General features: G+C 47.1%; 6 protein-coding genes across 6 annotated transcripts; 3 read left to right on the forward strand and 3 right to left on the reverse strand.

Moving 5' to 3' along the window:
• Window positions 1-517: 517 nt before the first annotated feature.
• COCSADRAFT_343799 (uncharacterized protein) lies at window positions 518-2,269 on the forward strand (the record flags this gene model as incomplete). Its single annotated transcript, XM_007704250.1, has 2 exons — window positions 518-1,473; window positions 1,529-2,269. The coding sequence occupies 2 exons, from the start codon at window positions 518-520 to the stop codon at window positions 2,148-2,150; spliced, it is 1,578 nt and encodes a 525-aa protein (XP_007702440.1). The 3' UTR covers window positions 2,151-2,269.
• Window positions 2,270-2,572: 303 nt separating this feature from the next.
• Window positions 2,573-4,085, forward strand: COCSADRAFT_343806 (uncharacterized protein). Its single transcript, XM_007704251.1, has 3 exons — window positions 2,573-2,995; window positions 3,063-3,822; window positions 3,883-4,085. Exons 1-3 carry the CDS (start codon window positions 2,646-2,648, stop codon window positions 4,045-4,047), a joined length of 1,275 nt encoding a protein of 424 aa, XP_007702441.1. The 5' UTR covers window positions 2,573-2,645; the 3' UTR covers window positions 4,048-4,085.
• An 871-nt stretch (window positions 4,086-4,956) lies between these two features.
• Window positions 4,957-6,779, reverse strand: COCSADRAFT_343810 (glycoside hydrolase family 13 protein). The gene has a single exon (XM_007704252.1). It carries the CDS (start codon window positions 6,758-6,760, stop codon window positions 5,009-5,011), a length of 1,752 nt encoding a protein of 583 aa, XP_007702442.1. The 5' UTR covers window positions 6,761-6,779; the 3' UTR covers window positions 4,957-5,008.
• Window positions 6,780-8,712: 1,933 nt separating this feature from the next.
• COCSADRAFT_61903 (uncharacterized protein) lies at window positions 8,713-9,340 on the forward strand (the record flags this gene model as incomplete). Its single annotated transcript, XM_007704083.1, has 2 exons — window positions 8,713-8,782; window positions 8,844-9,340. Coding segments are annotated over 2 exons (567 nt in total), but the record flags the coding sequence as incomplete, so codon positions are not given.
• A 428-nt stretch (window positions 9,341-9,768) lies between these two features.
• On the reverse strand, window positions 9,769-12,477 carry COCSADRAFT_28538 (uncharacterized protein; the record flags this gene model as incomplete). The annotated part of the gene is made up of 3 exons (XM_007703875.1): window positions 9,769-10,691; window positions 10,974-12,344; window positions 12,420-12,477. 3 exons carry the CDS (start codon window positions 12,475-12,477, stop codon window positions 9,769-9,771), a joined length of 2,352 nt encoding a protein of 783 aa, XP_007702065.1.
• Window positions 12,478-13,266: 789 nt separating this feature from the next.
• On the reverse strand, window positions 13,267-14,418 carry COCSADRAFT_192177 (uncharacterized protein; the record flags this gene model as incomplete). The annotated part of the gene is made up of 2 exons (XM_007704253.1): window positions 13,267-14,113; window positions 14,167-14,418. The coding sequence occupies 2 exons, from the start codon at window positions 14,416-14,418 to the stop codon at window positions 13,310-13,312; spliced, it is 1,056 nt and encodes a 351-aa protein (XP_007702443.1). The 3' UTR covers window positions 13,267-13,309.
• Window positions 14,419-14,765: the final 347 nt, after the last annotated feature.

The following is a 14,765-nucleotide window of genomic DNA, read 5'->3' on the forward strand; positions in this document are numbered from 1 at the left end:
TCTACACACATGTCTAGTTGATAACGCTAGATGACCTATCCTCCGCATCCTGTTCAAGGGCCTATTTGATTCAGCGCCGTTTTCTATTAGCTAGACCTTTAGACCCGTACCTGGATTCTGATACCACCCTTTCACTACGTGATTATACTAGACCTAGACCTTTACGTGGCTACGAAATATGGCCCTAACTAAACAGCCCGTCCGTTTTCTATCCTATTCTAGATAGGCCTAGCTGCGACGCTAGTTAGCACTCCCCTGTTGAAGCTCTAAGCCCAAAATGTGATCAAAATGGAAATCAAAACCCAAAAACCAAACAAGCACCAATTTTTCCGTATTGTGGGGAAGAAACGGGCCGGCTATTGTATTCCTTGTGGGACCTACATCTCAGAGATGAGAGCATGATCTGAAAGTAAGGGGACGAAAATGAGTCTCTAGAGGAATTTTTTGGGAGCGGTAAAATCAGTCTGTAGAGCATCTTCCTAACATCTTACATAGTCCACGCGATTATATTGGCATCATGGTCCTCGAAATCCAGTGGCAATTTCCAAAGGATTTGCTTTGGTTGCTTTCTCTCATCATAGGACTGATCGCTACAACGATCCTTTTCACCTACTCCATCTCCTACATCTACAGCTTCCAAAGATCTGGGCACGAAGGATCTGAGCCACCTTTACTGCCCTATTGGATACCATACTTTCAGCACCTGCCTGCATTCCTTCTAGACCCAGCAAGTCTTTACGAACGTGGTAGAGAATGCTTCTCAGGGAAACCCTTCACTCTCCTACTAGCCGGGACAAAGTTCTATGTATTTTACTCTCCCGAATCTGTCAGCCATGTCTTCAGTCGCTCTCGATTGTTCACTTTCGAGCCTGTCATGGCAAGCATGATGGAAAATGCTGTTGATCTTCCACCTCCAGACCGACCCAAATTTATTTCATCGACAACGGAAGGAAAAGATAGGAAATTCCTGACCGAAAACCACAACATTTGGACACGCAATCTTTCGGGGAAACGCCTCCATGACATTATGAAAATATACATGTCGGTGCTCCCTACTGTTTTGGAGTCGAATATCGATCTTTCGAGCGACAAGTGGCAGAAAAAGAGTTTGTACCCATTTCTTAGGAAAATCATCTTCGAGACAAGTGTACAAACGTTCTTTGGCCCTCATTTGATACAATTCTGGCCCACCATGTGGGATGACTGGAGAAGATTCGATGATGCTACATATATTGGTGTGCGATCGAACTTGGTATTCAAATTACAGCCCAAGACCCACAGGGCACGTGAGAGGATGTTCCAAGCATTTGAACGTTGGCTAGATGCTGTTGGAAACGATGAGTGGGAAGATACAGATAACGTGTGGTGTGAGAAATGGGGTCTCCGTATGAATTGGGAGAGGGATGTACTGGGTAGGCAATGTGGTTTTACGAAAAGAGGAAGGGCATGCCTCCAGGCCAGCTTTCTTTTTGTGTAAGTATAAGGAAGTTGTCTAAAAGGTGGAAAAGTTGCTAATTGCTTGGAACAGGATTGTGACCAACGCGGCTCCAATGGCTACTTGGTTTGCATACTGTGCTGCATGCAACCCGTCTCGTCTAGCCGAGTACCGTGACGCCGCCACGCTTTTCATGCTTTCTCCCTCAATCGTCTCAGGCTCGGTTTCAACGCCTCATTTTGATCTCCCAGCTCTCGTCGAGAACCCATTTGTTCGGTCCCTCTGGCTGGAAGCGTTGCGTTTAGGGACCATATCTGCAGCTGCACGAGTCGTAACCCGAGAAACCACCCTTGAAGGTTATCTTCTCCGAGCAGGCTCCGTCATCTTGATGCCAGTTCATTTGATGCATTCTGGTGTGGAATTCCCGGAGGCAAAGAAGTTCCAACCAGATCGATGGCTAGGTGTAGATGAAGAGACATTAAAACGGCAGAATATGGTGATGCGCCCCTTCGGAGGGGGCACAAGTTTGTGTTCTGGGAGATTTGTGGCGGAGATGGAGATTGTTGGCGTTGTGAGTGTGCTGCTGGAGATGCTCGATGTGAAATTTGAAGAAACTCTTTCTGAGAATCACTGGGAATTCAATCCCAGAAGTATCGGCGTCATGGCGCCAAAGAAGAGCGTTCCAGTCTGGATAAGGCGAAGAGAAAAGATGTAGACATTCCCACTCTTGAACCTTTTAACTTCATTACTTTGTTCATTACTATAGTAGATTGATTAGATTATCATGCTCTCTTTCTCACAAAATTGAGAATAGAAGGGAATTTCTAAGTGGCTTTGTGCTATAAGGGTTGGAAAATAAGTTTACAACATTGATGTTCGGCATCGTTATCGAAGTTAAAAAAGTGGAGTCTACATACTACCCGTAAGACGCGCTTTGCCGGCAAGCCTGGCTGAGCCGCTGACCAGGTACAATATGTAGTGCCGGAAGCAGCTGGATAATAATTGCAGGGTCAACGGGTTGCCCAGCCTTACCCTTGCTTCTCTTTGTAGAATGAAGTTGACGATCTACCCACGTGACGTGCACGTAGGTATTTATTCCGTGTTGCCGCGGTGAACCTCTCACATAAGGAGCTTCGCGATCCCCAGAAAAAATATCAAATTATCATCTGGGTGCTATTCCTCCAATCGCGATTCGTCGCTTGGCTCAAACATGCAATTTATTGCCGCAATATTTTGCATACTTCTCGCCGTCCTCGGCTTCAAATCATTACACCTCTTCGCGACATCCAATGGATTGTTGGGACACCTGGAGCGCATAATCACGAATAAGTCTACCCCGGCGGGAAACCCGCTACGTAATTTGACCACTGGCGGTCGTTTCCCACGGATCGATCTTCAGCTCAATGCGGTTGCTACGTTCCTTCTACTCTCCTGTGAAGATTACTCGGAGCCGGACGTGAATCTTGTAGGCTTCTGGTTTGATCTATCATGGGGTCCTTCATGGATTTTGATTGTATTAGAGAGTTTCAGGGAGTACAGTCAAAGCCGACTGATGTCTTGGTAAGGAGAAAGAGTGCGCACCCAGTCTTCAATACGCTGTGCTAATCATTGCTGTTTATGACAACAGGATCGCAATCCCAGGGCTGTTCATATTCAATCAGTCACACGCCGTGTTTACTTCCCTTTATTTAGCAATTAGATTGCTCGTTGCAGTTCCAGCGACCACAGAAGAAAGCCTGATGATTGATGCCATCGACGTCCATGCGATTCCCTGGAGCTTCTTATTAGGTTATATCCTGCCAATATCTCTCATGGCGCTGCCTGGAGTATCCATTTACAATGTGAACACACAACACATGCTCGCATCATTTTATCAGCAGTGGCATCTTTACATTAGTATGGCGCATATCCTACTGGTGACATTATGGACCCATACCGGAACTATGAGCAGATTGGAGGACGAATATTTCAAGACCTCATTGTCCACCGTCCGGCCAATTTACGCTTTAGCCTTCACCATGGCTGTCATCTCAGTTTGGGTTCCGATCCTTGCCTCCTTCGCCATCCGTGCATTACAGCGGATCCGCAAAGCACATCCGTCTAGTCACAAGAACCTCCAGCTTTCCAGTATATTCATTCCACCTTCTCCGTGGAGCAATGTGAAATGCAAAAACGCATTCGAAGGAGGAAAATGGCTTCTACAATGGGACGGCATAGTTGGAGGACTCAGTACCGCAGTTTGGGCAATCGCTTTATACGCTGAAGCTCGCAGTGCGGCCGAGCCACAGGAGGCGTTGGGGTCATTTTACATGAGGCTTATGTGGTATATGGTCTTAGGTGGGCCAATTGGTGTTGCAACAGGAGCTTTGTGGGAAAGAGACACACTGGTGTTGAGCGGATCTAAACTTTTGATGGGTTAAAACACCAAGTAAACACTTTCTGTATAGCTAACATCGCTCACACTGCGATCTATCTCACTACCCGTTGATTTTGATAACATTGATTCACCTGTCGGCCCAAGAAGCACCGAATTACACGTAACAGCATTTTTAGCATACATCCACGCCGTGGATCGGGACAAACCAAGCAGAGCGTGCTTGGAAGCGGTGTAGGCGGCGCCACAAGCAGCCCCTCCGTATCGAGACTGTTGAGCAAACCTTGACGATACGACCACCCGATGGCTATGACAAAAAGGACATTATGCAAGCGTGCCTGAGATACATCAGCCCATCGACGTTGACAGAAAGCTGTAATACCAATCAACGGTCGTGGTGATCCCGACTAGGACTAGAAAATTCAAAATGTTGTTTATAACGAATCAAAGAGTCTCCTATTGGCTTCCGATACATCTCGGAAAAATGATGCTGAAGGCCCCAGTCACGATAGCGACCTTTGACTGACGTGGCCAGATAGATCTTTTTCAAAACGACTACCTAGGTAGCGACATGCTGAATTTTCCTGGCGGAGTTGCATTTTGATGCAGCGGTCTGCTTCGGGATTGGATGCTCCGCAGCTGCCGCCGAAAAGAGAGCATATTATGGGGACAAGGAAAACCGAATGAATGGCGTATCCAGGAGCTTTTGCGAGTCTAATGCAGCGCACTGACTTAAAGACGCTAGATGCTGTGAGTAATTCACTTGTGGAGGAAACGTCTTTTACCGGCTCTACTACTAATCGGGCCGAACAGCTATACGAATACCTCGAGGCCATTCCCTGAATGTTATAAATGGGATCCTTGTAAGCACGCGAGCTGGTTTTCGTGACGTGCGTAGTACATGAGACTAGGCTTTCAAGCCTTGTTGGCATTAAGCCATTTAGATCCTTGCCAAAATGCTTGAAGTGGGGTAATTGATCCGATACAGTTTCCTTTTTAAGTTTCGGATAGTAGTTAACTCGGAAGCGTATCATCGCACGTGGCATGTTCATGCAATTCATTAATGTATATTAACGTTCTATTCCTGACTTCCGGAATATGTTCGGGCGGACAAAGCGCTCAATAGTCTAGTAGAGTGATCGCGTATTCTCTAGGTTGCACTTTGCATGGCCAATTGATTGAACGAGACTACCCTAACACTACAAGTTTGGTGCCAATCGATACAAGCGACCCTCCCATGGCTGCAATGTAACTTCATTCAAGCCAGTCTCCGCCGACGTCGCAGCTGTCGTGCAAACGAGATGCATTAGATCTTTCCCGATTTGCCTCGGAGCCCGGGCCTCCTCGCTCGAGAAGTTCAATGCCACTAACATCTCGGTCTCTCCATCAGTACTTGTTTTCGTATACGAGAACACACTGGGGTTTTCTCTGTCAACAAGACGAAAAAACCCGCAACCCAACACATGATACATCTCTTTCCTCATCTGCATCATCTTTACCCAGAAAGAACGTATGCTATTCGGGTTTCCAAGCTGCTCCTCGACATTTATATGAGTGTAATTGTCGATGACCCTAATCCAGGGTTTCACGTCACTAAACCCCGCATGCTCTTTGTCTGACCACTGGACTGGTGTTCTTCCGTTATCTCGCCCCCAGGTGGTAAGCGCATCAATTGACTTCTCCACCGCCTCAGCGTCTTTGGTTGGATCAATATCTTCGATGTGTTCAAGGTCGGCGTTGTCTTTGAAGTCCTCCCGCCCCCAATGTGATGGGACGTTGGTCATTCCAATCTCCTGACCCTGGTAGATGAAAAAGGTTCCGGAAAGGGTTGCAGCCATGAGAGCAAGCATCCTTGCAGCAGCTTCGCGATAGACTCCCTCACCCGGCCCAAAACGGGATACGCTGCGAGCGAAATCGTGGTTCTCGAGGAATGCAGTAGGCCAGCCTCCATCGTCAAGAAGGCTCTGCGTCTTCAGGACGGCATCTTTGAATAATGGTAGCTCTGGCTTTTTCAGCTCGTGCAGACCATCTGTCCACTCATTCCCCACGATGAAGATGTCTGTATCGAGAGCCATCTCTAGTTCTTTCGATTCAGGAGATATGTATCGTAGGAATGTCTCTCGGTCCGTCGAGGGGAGTTCCCCAATTAACACGATGTCCTCTCCAAAGTCCTGCCCAATTCTTTCCTTCAACTCCTTCAACCAGATATGAACTTTTTCACCATTCAGACACCGCGATCCGTCAAGCGGTTGCAATGCTTCTCCAGGATAAACTTCTTTTGCATCAGGGAAGGTTGGATCTTTCCAGTATAACCCAACCAAATCCATCCGGAACCCATCGACACCTCTCTGTAACCAAAATTTCACAGCGCTGTCATATACTGCGCGTCTCAAGTCGTCGCAGAACCAATTCAAGTTTGGTTGATAAGTGGTTCCAAAGCAGAAATAGTATTGATCTCTTGCTTCGACGTACTTCCATGTACTCTTTCCATACCGTGACCCGGTGCGCCAATTATTTGGCGGTTGTCGATTACCTTCGCTATCATATTTTGGATCCCGCCAGATATAAAAATCACTGTATGGCCCTGACCGAGATTTGCAACTCTCCAGGAACCAGTGGTGTTGGTCAGATGAATGATTTGTGACCATATCCATGACAATTTTGATGTTTCGTTTCTTGGCCTCTTTGATGAGGTTTTCCATGTCGGCAATGGTGCCGTATTGTGGGTGAACGGATTCGTAGTCGGAGACATCATATCCCATATCTCTGTTGGGCGAATCATACACAGGAGAAAACCAGATGAGATCGACTTCCAGCGATCGGAGATAGTCGAGATTGCTGATAACTCCATTGAGGTCGCCTATGCCGTCACTATTCGAATCTTTGAAAGATGCCGGCCATATTTGGTAACCAATGGCGGTTTGCCACCAAGGTCGTGAATCTTGTGCCATGGTGAATATGGAGATTTTGGAATAGAGCCGGGCGTTCTGTTATAGCAGGTCCGGCCAAATTGGTGAAGTTTATGACGTACGGGAGTATACGTATTCCATGTGATATTTTGCAAGATCCCTGAGAAAGGCTACCCGGTAGTCGGACCGCTGCCTATTAAACGACCGGAAAAACGATTATGGAATGTTTTCTGTTCGGATTAGCAGCACCTGATGTCTTGCAGAACATCCGGCTGTATTTGGCTGCTGGTAAGCTCCTGCAAGCGCCCGCCAGAAGCCGAGAATCTGGAACTGGACAATCTTCAAACCACAAAATTTCTGCAAATATGATGGGTTTTTGATGCTCTTTTTGCATAGAGTTGAGTACTGATGCTGGAGGAACCATCCTCTACATATTCCATGCCTATGAGTTTCAATCGTGTTGATGCCGATAGGGGATTGCATCGGCACAACATTGTAGCATTTCCAAGTTTTCTACTAACATTAGAGAGCTTTCATTGTCGTGTCATGTCATTCATGCTTCTCTGCCACCGACTCCTCAGTCCAAGCTTGTGAGGGTCTGTCTAGTGCCAGACCGTTGGTCAGGTGTCATTTCGTCCTGTCGGCAGAACCACATACGACATCAGCTGCGGTGAGGAGAAACCGGGGTCTCCAGTTTCAGCATTGCTAGTGTGCAGGGTTACAGTAGCGATGCAAGCATGAATGCGCCACCACGCGATTGACCCACAAACGGTAAGTGTTGGTTGTGGAGCTCGATTCGGGCCTATATAATAGGCGCTTGAAGCGGAGCCAAGAACAACAATGTATCCGGGGCATTTGCGACATTTTTCTGCTTTAGTGATAAACGGCATGTCATTGGTGCTATTTTCCCCCTGCCCACCGTTAACACCCTAGTCGAATGGCTCCACAGTAACTATAGACGCACGTATTCATCCCATGTAGTAAAAATGGAGCTAAGAATTTTCACACTAGTAACGTCTCGATTCTTGTGACCGGCCACGAGAAGAGGTGTGCCAGATAGTTAGGTGTGTTCATTGTCGGTGTACTGCGCCAAGCTAGCGTCAAATGTCATTGCTAAACCTCTTGAGTAAGTTATCGCCACATCCTAGGAGGGATTTGAATCCTTCGTCTGTATTCTGGAGATGGGATCGGAGTGTGTCTTTCTCTGTGACAGAGCTTGAGTCAGAGAAGCTATTCGGTTGGAGGAACAAGCAGTAGTTTACCCCAGAACATCATACGTTTAGATGATAGCTTGGAGTTCAGAAATAATTTTTCATTTGTATTGTTCTATGATATGTGAACTGCATTGAGACTGGTTCCTACGTGCTTACTTTTGCTATGATATGCCTCTATTGACAAAGTTGTGTGACCGGGTCTTTTCTACATAGTGCTCTCGGTTTTTCCCAAAAGAAGAATAGTAGAGGGCTTCAGGAGCCCGTTTTGCGAATTAATCTCTACGCAAGTCTGGGGGAGCAAGGCAAAGCTGGCAAGACACAAGTGGAGGCACCCCCGAGACAAGTAACCCACCTTTTCTCGACTCAGTCCTTGTCAATGCCCAGGCTGAACTAATTGCCACCCCTGACGCCGCAAACGGAGTCTTTGCTCGTGTTTAGAAATCGTCGCCCAGCAGGGTTTAAAAGGTACATGGTATAATACCATGCAACCTGAGGAAACTCACTTCCACGGGATATCCCGCCACTTAACTTGTTCAGTGCTCAACTTGTTCAGTAGTTAATTTGCATAGTGCTCAGCTTGCTCAGTTAATCAGTTTATTCCTTTAGCTCGATTATCCCATCAAACAGTCTACTACTTCACATTTCTGTAATCGAGTGATTAATCATGAAGATTCTTTGTCTCCACGGACGAGGCTCTAACAATGAGGTTAGCAAGATGTCAAATCCCCTTGCGAATTTCCCTCTTTCTGATTACATCCCTAGATTTTCCGCATGCAAACAGCTCCTATCCGTGCAGCACTAGAAGATTTTGAGTGGGTCTTCGTCCAAGGCACTGTCCGCCACACTGAAGGTAAGAGATACGAAACTACTACTTAGAAGAACATTACTAACATGTTCGATACTTGTAACAGGAAACTGGTCTCTACACACATCCGACTTTTCCAAACTCCCTCTATACACATACTATAACCCTTTCGATCCCCAATCTATAATACAAACCCATGAAGAGCTCCTCCACATCATACGGAGCCATGGTCCCTTCGATGGTGTTTTCGCCTACTCTGGCGGAGCAGCACTAGCGGCTGAGCTCCTCATTGAAGCTGCTCGTTCCGAATCAGCTGTCGAGCCTCTATTTCGTTTCGCCGTCTTCGTGAACGGGGCATCGCCATTACGTGTCTTCGAAGTTGACGATGTCGACACGGTGAGCGGCCATGTTGACGTCTCGCAAACATTTCAACAAGCAAAAGAAATGTTTCTCCGACCTAGCGCGCTGCGACACAAGCCTGGTGTCAGCGAAGAGGATCAGGTGGATCATAAGAAGTTGCTCGAACTGTTGAGCAGATTAGAAGGGAAGATGATGTCAGATGGCACTGCTTTTCTGAGCGATGGTACTTATGGACTGTGTCGGTGGGAGCGAATCAAGTTGCAACCTGCATTGATTGAGATTCCGACTCTCCATGTGAGGAGCACGGCGGAAGATCACGCGGACCCGCATCATGGAAAACATTTGGTTGAGCTGTGTGACCAGTTTGATGTAGAGGAGATTCATCACGAATTTGGACACGATTTTCCTAGGGGGAGACAGTTGATGAAGCAGATAGCGGATGCGATCAGAGAAATGGCTGAGTTGGCGTAATAGGGGTGGTCTAGGCAACACAATACCTTTTATTCTAGCAATTTATACCCCTTACCATTCGCAAAGCTTGTGCAACTCAGGTGTTAGTGCGGGTACAGTATCAGACTAAGACAACTGGACGTAGTATCTTTTGAAATCGTAAATAAAACTTAGGCTCTCAGTTGGAGGTAGGCGTTCAAGAGATCGGAGTTCTCCAGCTACTATTGTTCCAGACGCTCAGTATCATCCTCATTCATCAAACGCTGCGAGGCTGTCGCGCCCCCTTTCGACTGAGGGCTTGTCTCATTGTCCAAGTGGCTGTTAGCGTACGGTCTATCCAGAGCTACAGTTATTACCCTGTGTGCATCGTTCTTCGCCCATGCTTTCTGCAAAGACTGCTGTGGGCTGACATCTGGATATAAAAGCGCTGTAAGATTGCGTCCCAACGAGGTTTGATTGAGGAACCATCTCATCCGATTCAACCCAGTGCGCTGTAGAAGCAGTAGTATGGCTGTAGCGACACTTATGATAAGTGTCAGCAACAGTAACAACATTGCTGGTATCGCGTAGACAATATGGTACCTCGTGCTTCGTTGCAGCAGAGTGACGTTGGGTACTTCACGCGGACTGGTCTGATCTTGAGATCCAAATGTGGCTGAACCCGGCGACTTGGACGACCAAGATCGAGTACCAACTACAGCGTTTGCAGCAATGTCTGTCCATATCAGGTTGATAATGTCTGCAGACCGAGTAGCTGTCCGTCCAAGTTCAAGCCATCTTTGATATAGGGCGAATTGGCCATGCCCTGAGTAGTCATGGGTCTCTACAGATGGAATTACTGTGCTGCTTAGTAGGTCTGCATAGATATACTGCATGATGGTGCGGTAAAAGTTTACTCCCGGTATGTTCATCGTGGAGTCTACAACTGAGGACAAAAGGCTCTTAGTATATCCAGGAAGCCATAGTGACTCCTTGTGAATAATTGAGATGTTAGACTTTTCTGCGAACGCCGGGCTTAATAGACCCCAAAGTGGTGTTATATCCCTATAAGTGATGCCAGAGTCTTCCACTCCCCAGATCGGCATGGATAATGTATTGGAATAGGTCTTTTCCGTCACATTGATGACATGCAGATCTGATAACCCTCCGGTACCATTATAGAGAAATGTAACAGCCTTGATAGTAGCCCGGGAAGCCGATGCACAGGTATCAATTGGTTGTGTCCATGCGTCTCCAGGCTTGCCACGATCGAAAGGGTTCAGATCTCACCCTATAGGCCTCGGCGGAGGGTAAAGGGTACCCGTGGCTATCGCAATATTTGAAATGTTTGCTAAAGACCATGTACCTACGCGTCTTGAGCAATATAATCTTGTGTAATAGATTAGGACGTGCGCTTCTTCTGAGTGAAGTGGGAGTATGTACATACCGAAGTATTTGAAAGCATCCGTTGTGACATTATGGGGATTTGTATAGATCTGGTTATGGCTCAAAAAGAAAGTGTGGTTGTCGGCGATGTCTGCGGCCGAAGGAGGGAGATCTAAATGTTGACCAAGCCTATGAGCAATTCTCCTTGGTTTCGGGATGGAACTAGCCACTTTCCCACCACTTCCGCTGAATGAAGCTCTGTTCGACTCATCTTCAAGAAGGTATGATGTCCCGACTGGTACCTGTTCGTACATCCTGAATTCTCCCAGACCGCGCTCTTTGTTCGTCAAATTCATATAGATCATGGTCAATGCGTTGCTAAACCCAGCTGCATAGAGTGCTTTAGCGTGGAGATAGATGCGGTCTTGTGAGCTGTTCATGGTTTGAATGCCTTCCAGAATAACTGTACTATTCAAATTCGCAAACCTGCCACGATCTGTCAGTCGTAGGATGTCACCAGATACCAATGTATGGAGTGTATCGTCTTCTTTGAGATCGCAATCAATCGTTAAATTGTTATCAACGCAACTTGTTTCGGGCACAACGAACAGGATATCTTCTGTCCATATGACTTCATGAGGAAGCTGAGAGGGAATAGTGTGATTACGAAAACCAATTCCACCGCTTTCTAAATCGGCCACCAGCCCTTCGATGATCTTGAATCCATTCCTTGGAAGTAAGCCTTGTATCTGTCGGTATCCTCCCACTAAGTATGGTGATCCGTTGTCGTAGTACTGCCCAGTAGATGAAGAGGTATCATTGTAGCTAGCAAACATGCTTGATAGATTCTGCTGTCTGGTCTCATAGGAACGCCACTGGATATCGAACATACTGGACACACTCCTTTCCATTGCGTCTAGGCCACTTGCCCATAGGTTCTGTGTCTCAAAAGAGATGTTGGTGTAGTAGTAGCCATCTATCCAGTTCAAGTTGAGAGTAAAATTATTGGGATCAGTGTAGAGTTCTCGGATGACAGAGAAGTTTGAGCCGGGACAACTCATCGATCCTTCCGGGCTTCCACAGATACGATTGAAGCCCATATCACTCCTAGGAAGACTTCCGTACCCGAAGGGTGTCAGATCTTGCGCATAACTGAAAGGCACCCTTTGAGGTTTGCTGGACACAGTTGCATCATAAAGACCAAGGGGCGTGACGACGGCAGTCACAGCGACTAGAAATGTTGTGAAGATGCCCAAGTAGACTGCGGCGACAACTGCAGGGTTCACATTCGTACTCGCTGACAAATCCGGGCTAAGAATCGTTGGCCAGTATGTTGAGTGGAGGGTTCGACTAAGCGCAGACCATGTGACAGCGGTCTGATGTACTTGATCGTACCGCCTGTTGATGAAAGCAATGAGGATGAGCGGTATCGCTAGTGGTAACAGGAGTTGTACTTTCCAGGTAGTTAATGACTAGCAAGTAGCTGCGTACATTGAGTTTGACTTACGTGCAGTGGTACCTGCGGCAACCAGCGCAGAGACTTGACCAATAGACAGCAATGCCATTGTGACAGCAACACGGATTGATAGCAAAGCCTTTCTTGTGTCGCAAGTTGGGGTCGTTGTGGTTCGGAGGCAGACAATAACAGATGTTGCTTATGTTCCAAGGTTTGCATCAATCCTGCCCAGGTGATATCCTCTTCACCTATACGAAGAAGTTCTAAGGGGCGGTACATGTAGCTAAGGCTCCCACGGAAGGCAGACCAGCTACAGCCACCTCTGCCATGTCGTAACCTAAACACAAGCAGTCGTTTTACTATCTTGCACTTGGACCAATGGATGAAGAGAGCTCGCAGACAACATGAGCCCGCATTTGCTCATAGTTCAAGATTTAGTCGAATCAGTTGGGCCGGATTCCTGACCCCCAGGCTGGAAGTGGCATGATTTGTGACCATTGCAGCCGCCGAATGGAGGCTGTGAAGATAGTGTCTCGGCACCGTTCAGCTGGTAGAGGTTTGGACCAATTACATAGAGGTGCACCCACGGAAACAGCGTACATTTTGCCTTTGCTTTGCCTCAATCAACGAGTTGAGTCATTTTCAAAGAAGATCCAGTCAAAAAACGTCCACGCCAACTCGTTTACCTGCTATTTTATCTCAACAAACACGTGACAATTACTTTACTTGCTTTTAGACGATCTTCTCGATTTCGTATAACTATGACATGCACTGTATCGGGCAAAACAAGTCAAAGTTGCATTATACAATGGAAAAAAGAAAAGTTCCTTTACCACATAATTGATCGTCAAACCGAAACTTCATAGCAAGAAGCTTGACCAAAACGAGAACGCCTACTACCCATTCGAACTCCAAAAAAAACACCCCCGTATATTATTTCTTTACAACAACCCAAAAACAGGATCCAACCACCTGTCAATAACATAGACGCACGCATTTCCCATGCACTTCGGCTCTCCCTTCACAGCCGCATTATTCACACTCGTAACAGCCCCATCGCCATCTCTTCTCACAGCCGCCGGAAACCCAACAATCGACTTTTCACTACCAACCAACGTCGTATCTATGAATGGATACTCAAGCAAGTACGAAGTAAATGGCTGATTGCTAGGTTGAATAGCCTTGGCACCTTGCCCGACAGCCGCAAGAGCCGCGTTGCTCGGGGCGAAGATGGAGATGTACTTGCCAGCAGGCAGAGATGAGTCTAGAAAGTTGAAGAAAGCCGGGGATGTTGCGTTCAAGAGATCTACGTATGTCGAGAGGTCTGGCAAAGAAGATAGGACCGATGCGATAGTTCCCGAGGGTCGCAACTCGTACTCTAAGATTTTTTTGGCTTGTCGACGTCTAGCGGATGCGATGGCAGATCCGTTCTTGTTCACATCGGTTCCGAAGATCGATACCAAGGGGTCGATTATTGAGGTGATTTTAAAGATTGCTCCGTTTCCAACAGTAGTGCCATGCGCAGAAACTAGTTTGGCTTGGTTGTTGATTGTGATGGTGTTACCCTCAGACGCAAACTTGAGAGGTATGCCTTCGATGCTTATAACGGGCTTTTCCGAATTGCGGACTTCCTCTGTTGTCACTAATCCTTCTGCGATGTGAGTCCTCAGAATGGCTTCGAGGAGCACATATGATGCAGGTGCGGTCAAAGCTGCTGCTAGTCCCGGTTGCAGCGCCTCAAATGCCTGTATCGTTTAGTGATCCACCAGGGTTAAGATATGTCACTGTCGCTACATACAGAATTGATAGGTGCAAAAGCCGTGTACTTCCGTCCATCCGCGAGGATATTGAAGCGCTCTTCGAACGGCGGGCCAGGAATACCGCCAGTACCTCCCGTACTGTTGATAAGGCTGTAGAAAGTAGAAAGTTCTGGATCCTTGGATATTGCAGTCAGGAGGGGTAGCGTATCTACGGTAGCTCGTTCGATTATGGAGGAAGACGCGAGGGCTGCCAGCAAAGCCACTAGACATATCCGTTTGAACAGCATCATGGTGTGTTGACCTTAAACTTCAAATCAGATCTAGAGATTGTTATCTCCTTGAATTGGTTGCCTTAGGGCTAAGTTGAAGCTATGATCGAGGCAGTGTAGGTTGTAATTCAAGTCTCCATCCCCGCTCATGTTATACATAAGTACGTTGGACGGGCTTCGGGCAAGCACATCGGCCCTTCCAGAAGCTGTGTGCTTCCTTGGCGATGCATAAAGGATGGCCCCACCCTATATTCGCCAAAGAAACATGCAGTCAGTAGGGACTATTTCGTTCGTTTCATAATTTACAGTCCGCGGTAATAAGGGGCAAAACTGGGTCGACAACAGGACTAAACGCATTAGCATTATCC

The sequence above is a fragment of the Bipolaris sorokiniana genome, assembly GCF_000338995.1.
Source record: "Bipolaris sorokiniana ND90Pr unplaced genomic scaffold COCSAscaffold_11, whole genome shotgun sequence".
NCBI lineage: Eukaryota > Fungi > Ascomycota > Dothideomycetes > Pleosporales > Pleosporaceae > Bipolaris > Bipolaris sorokiniana.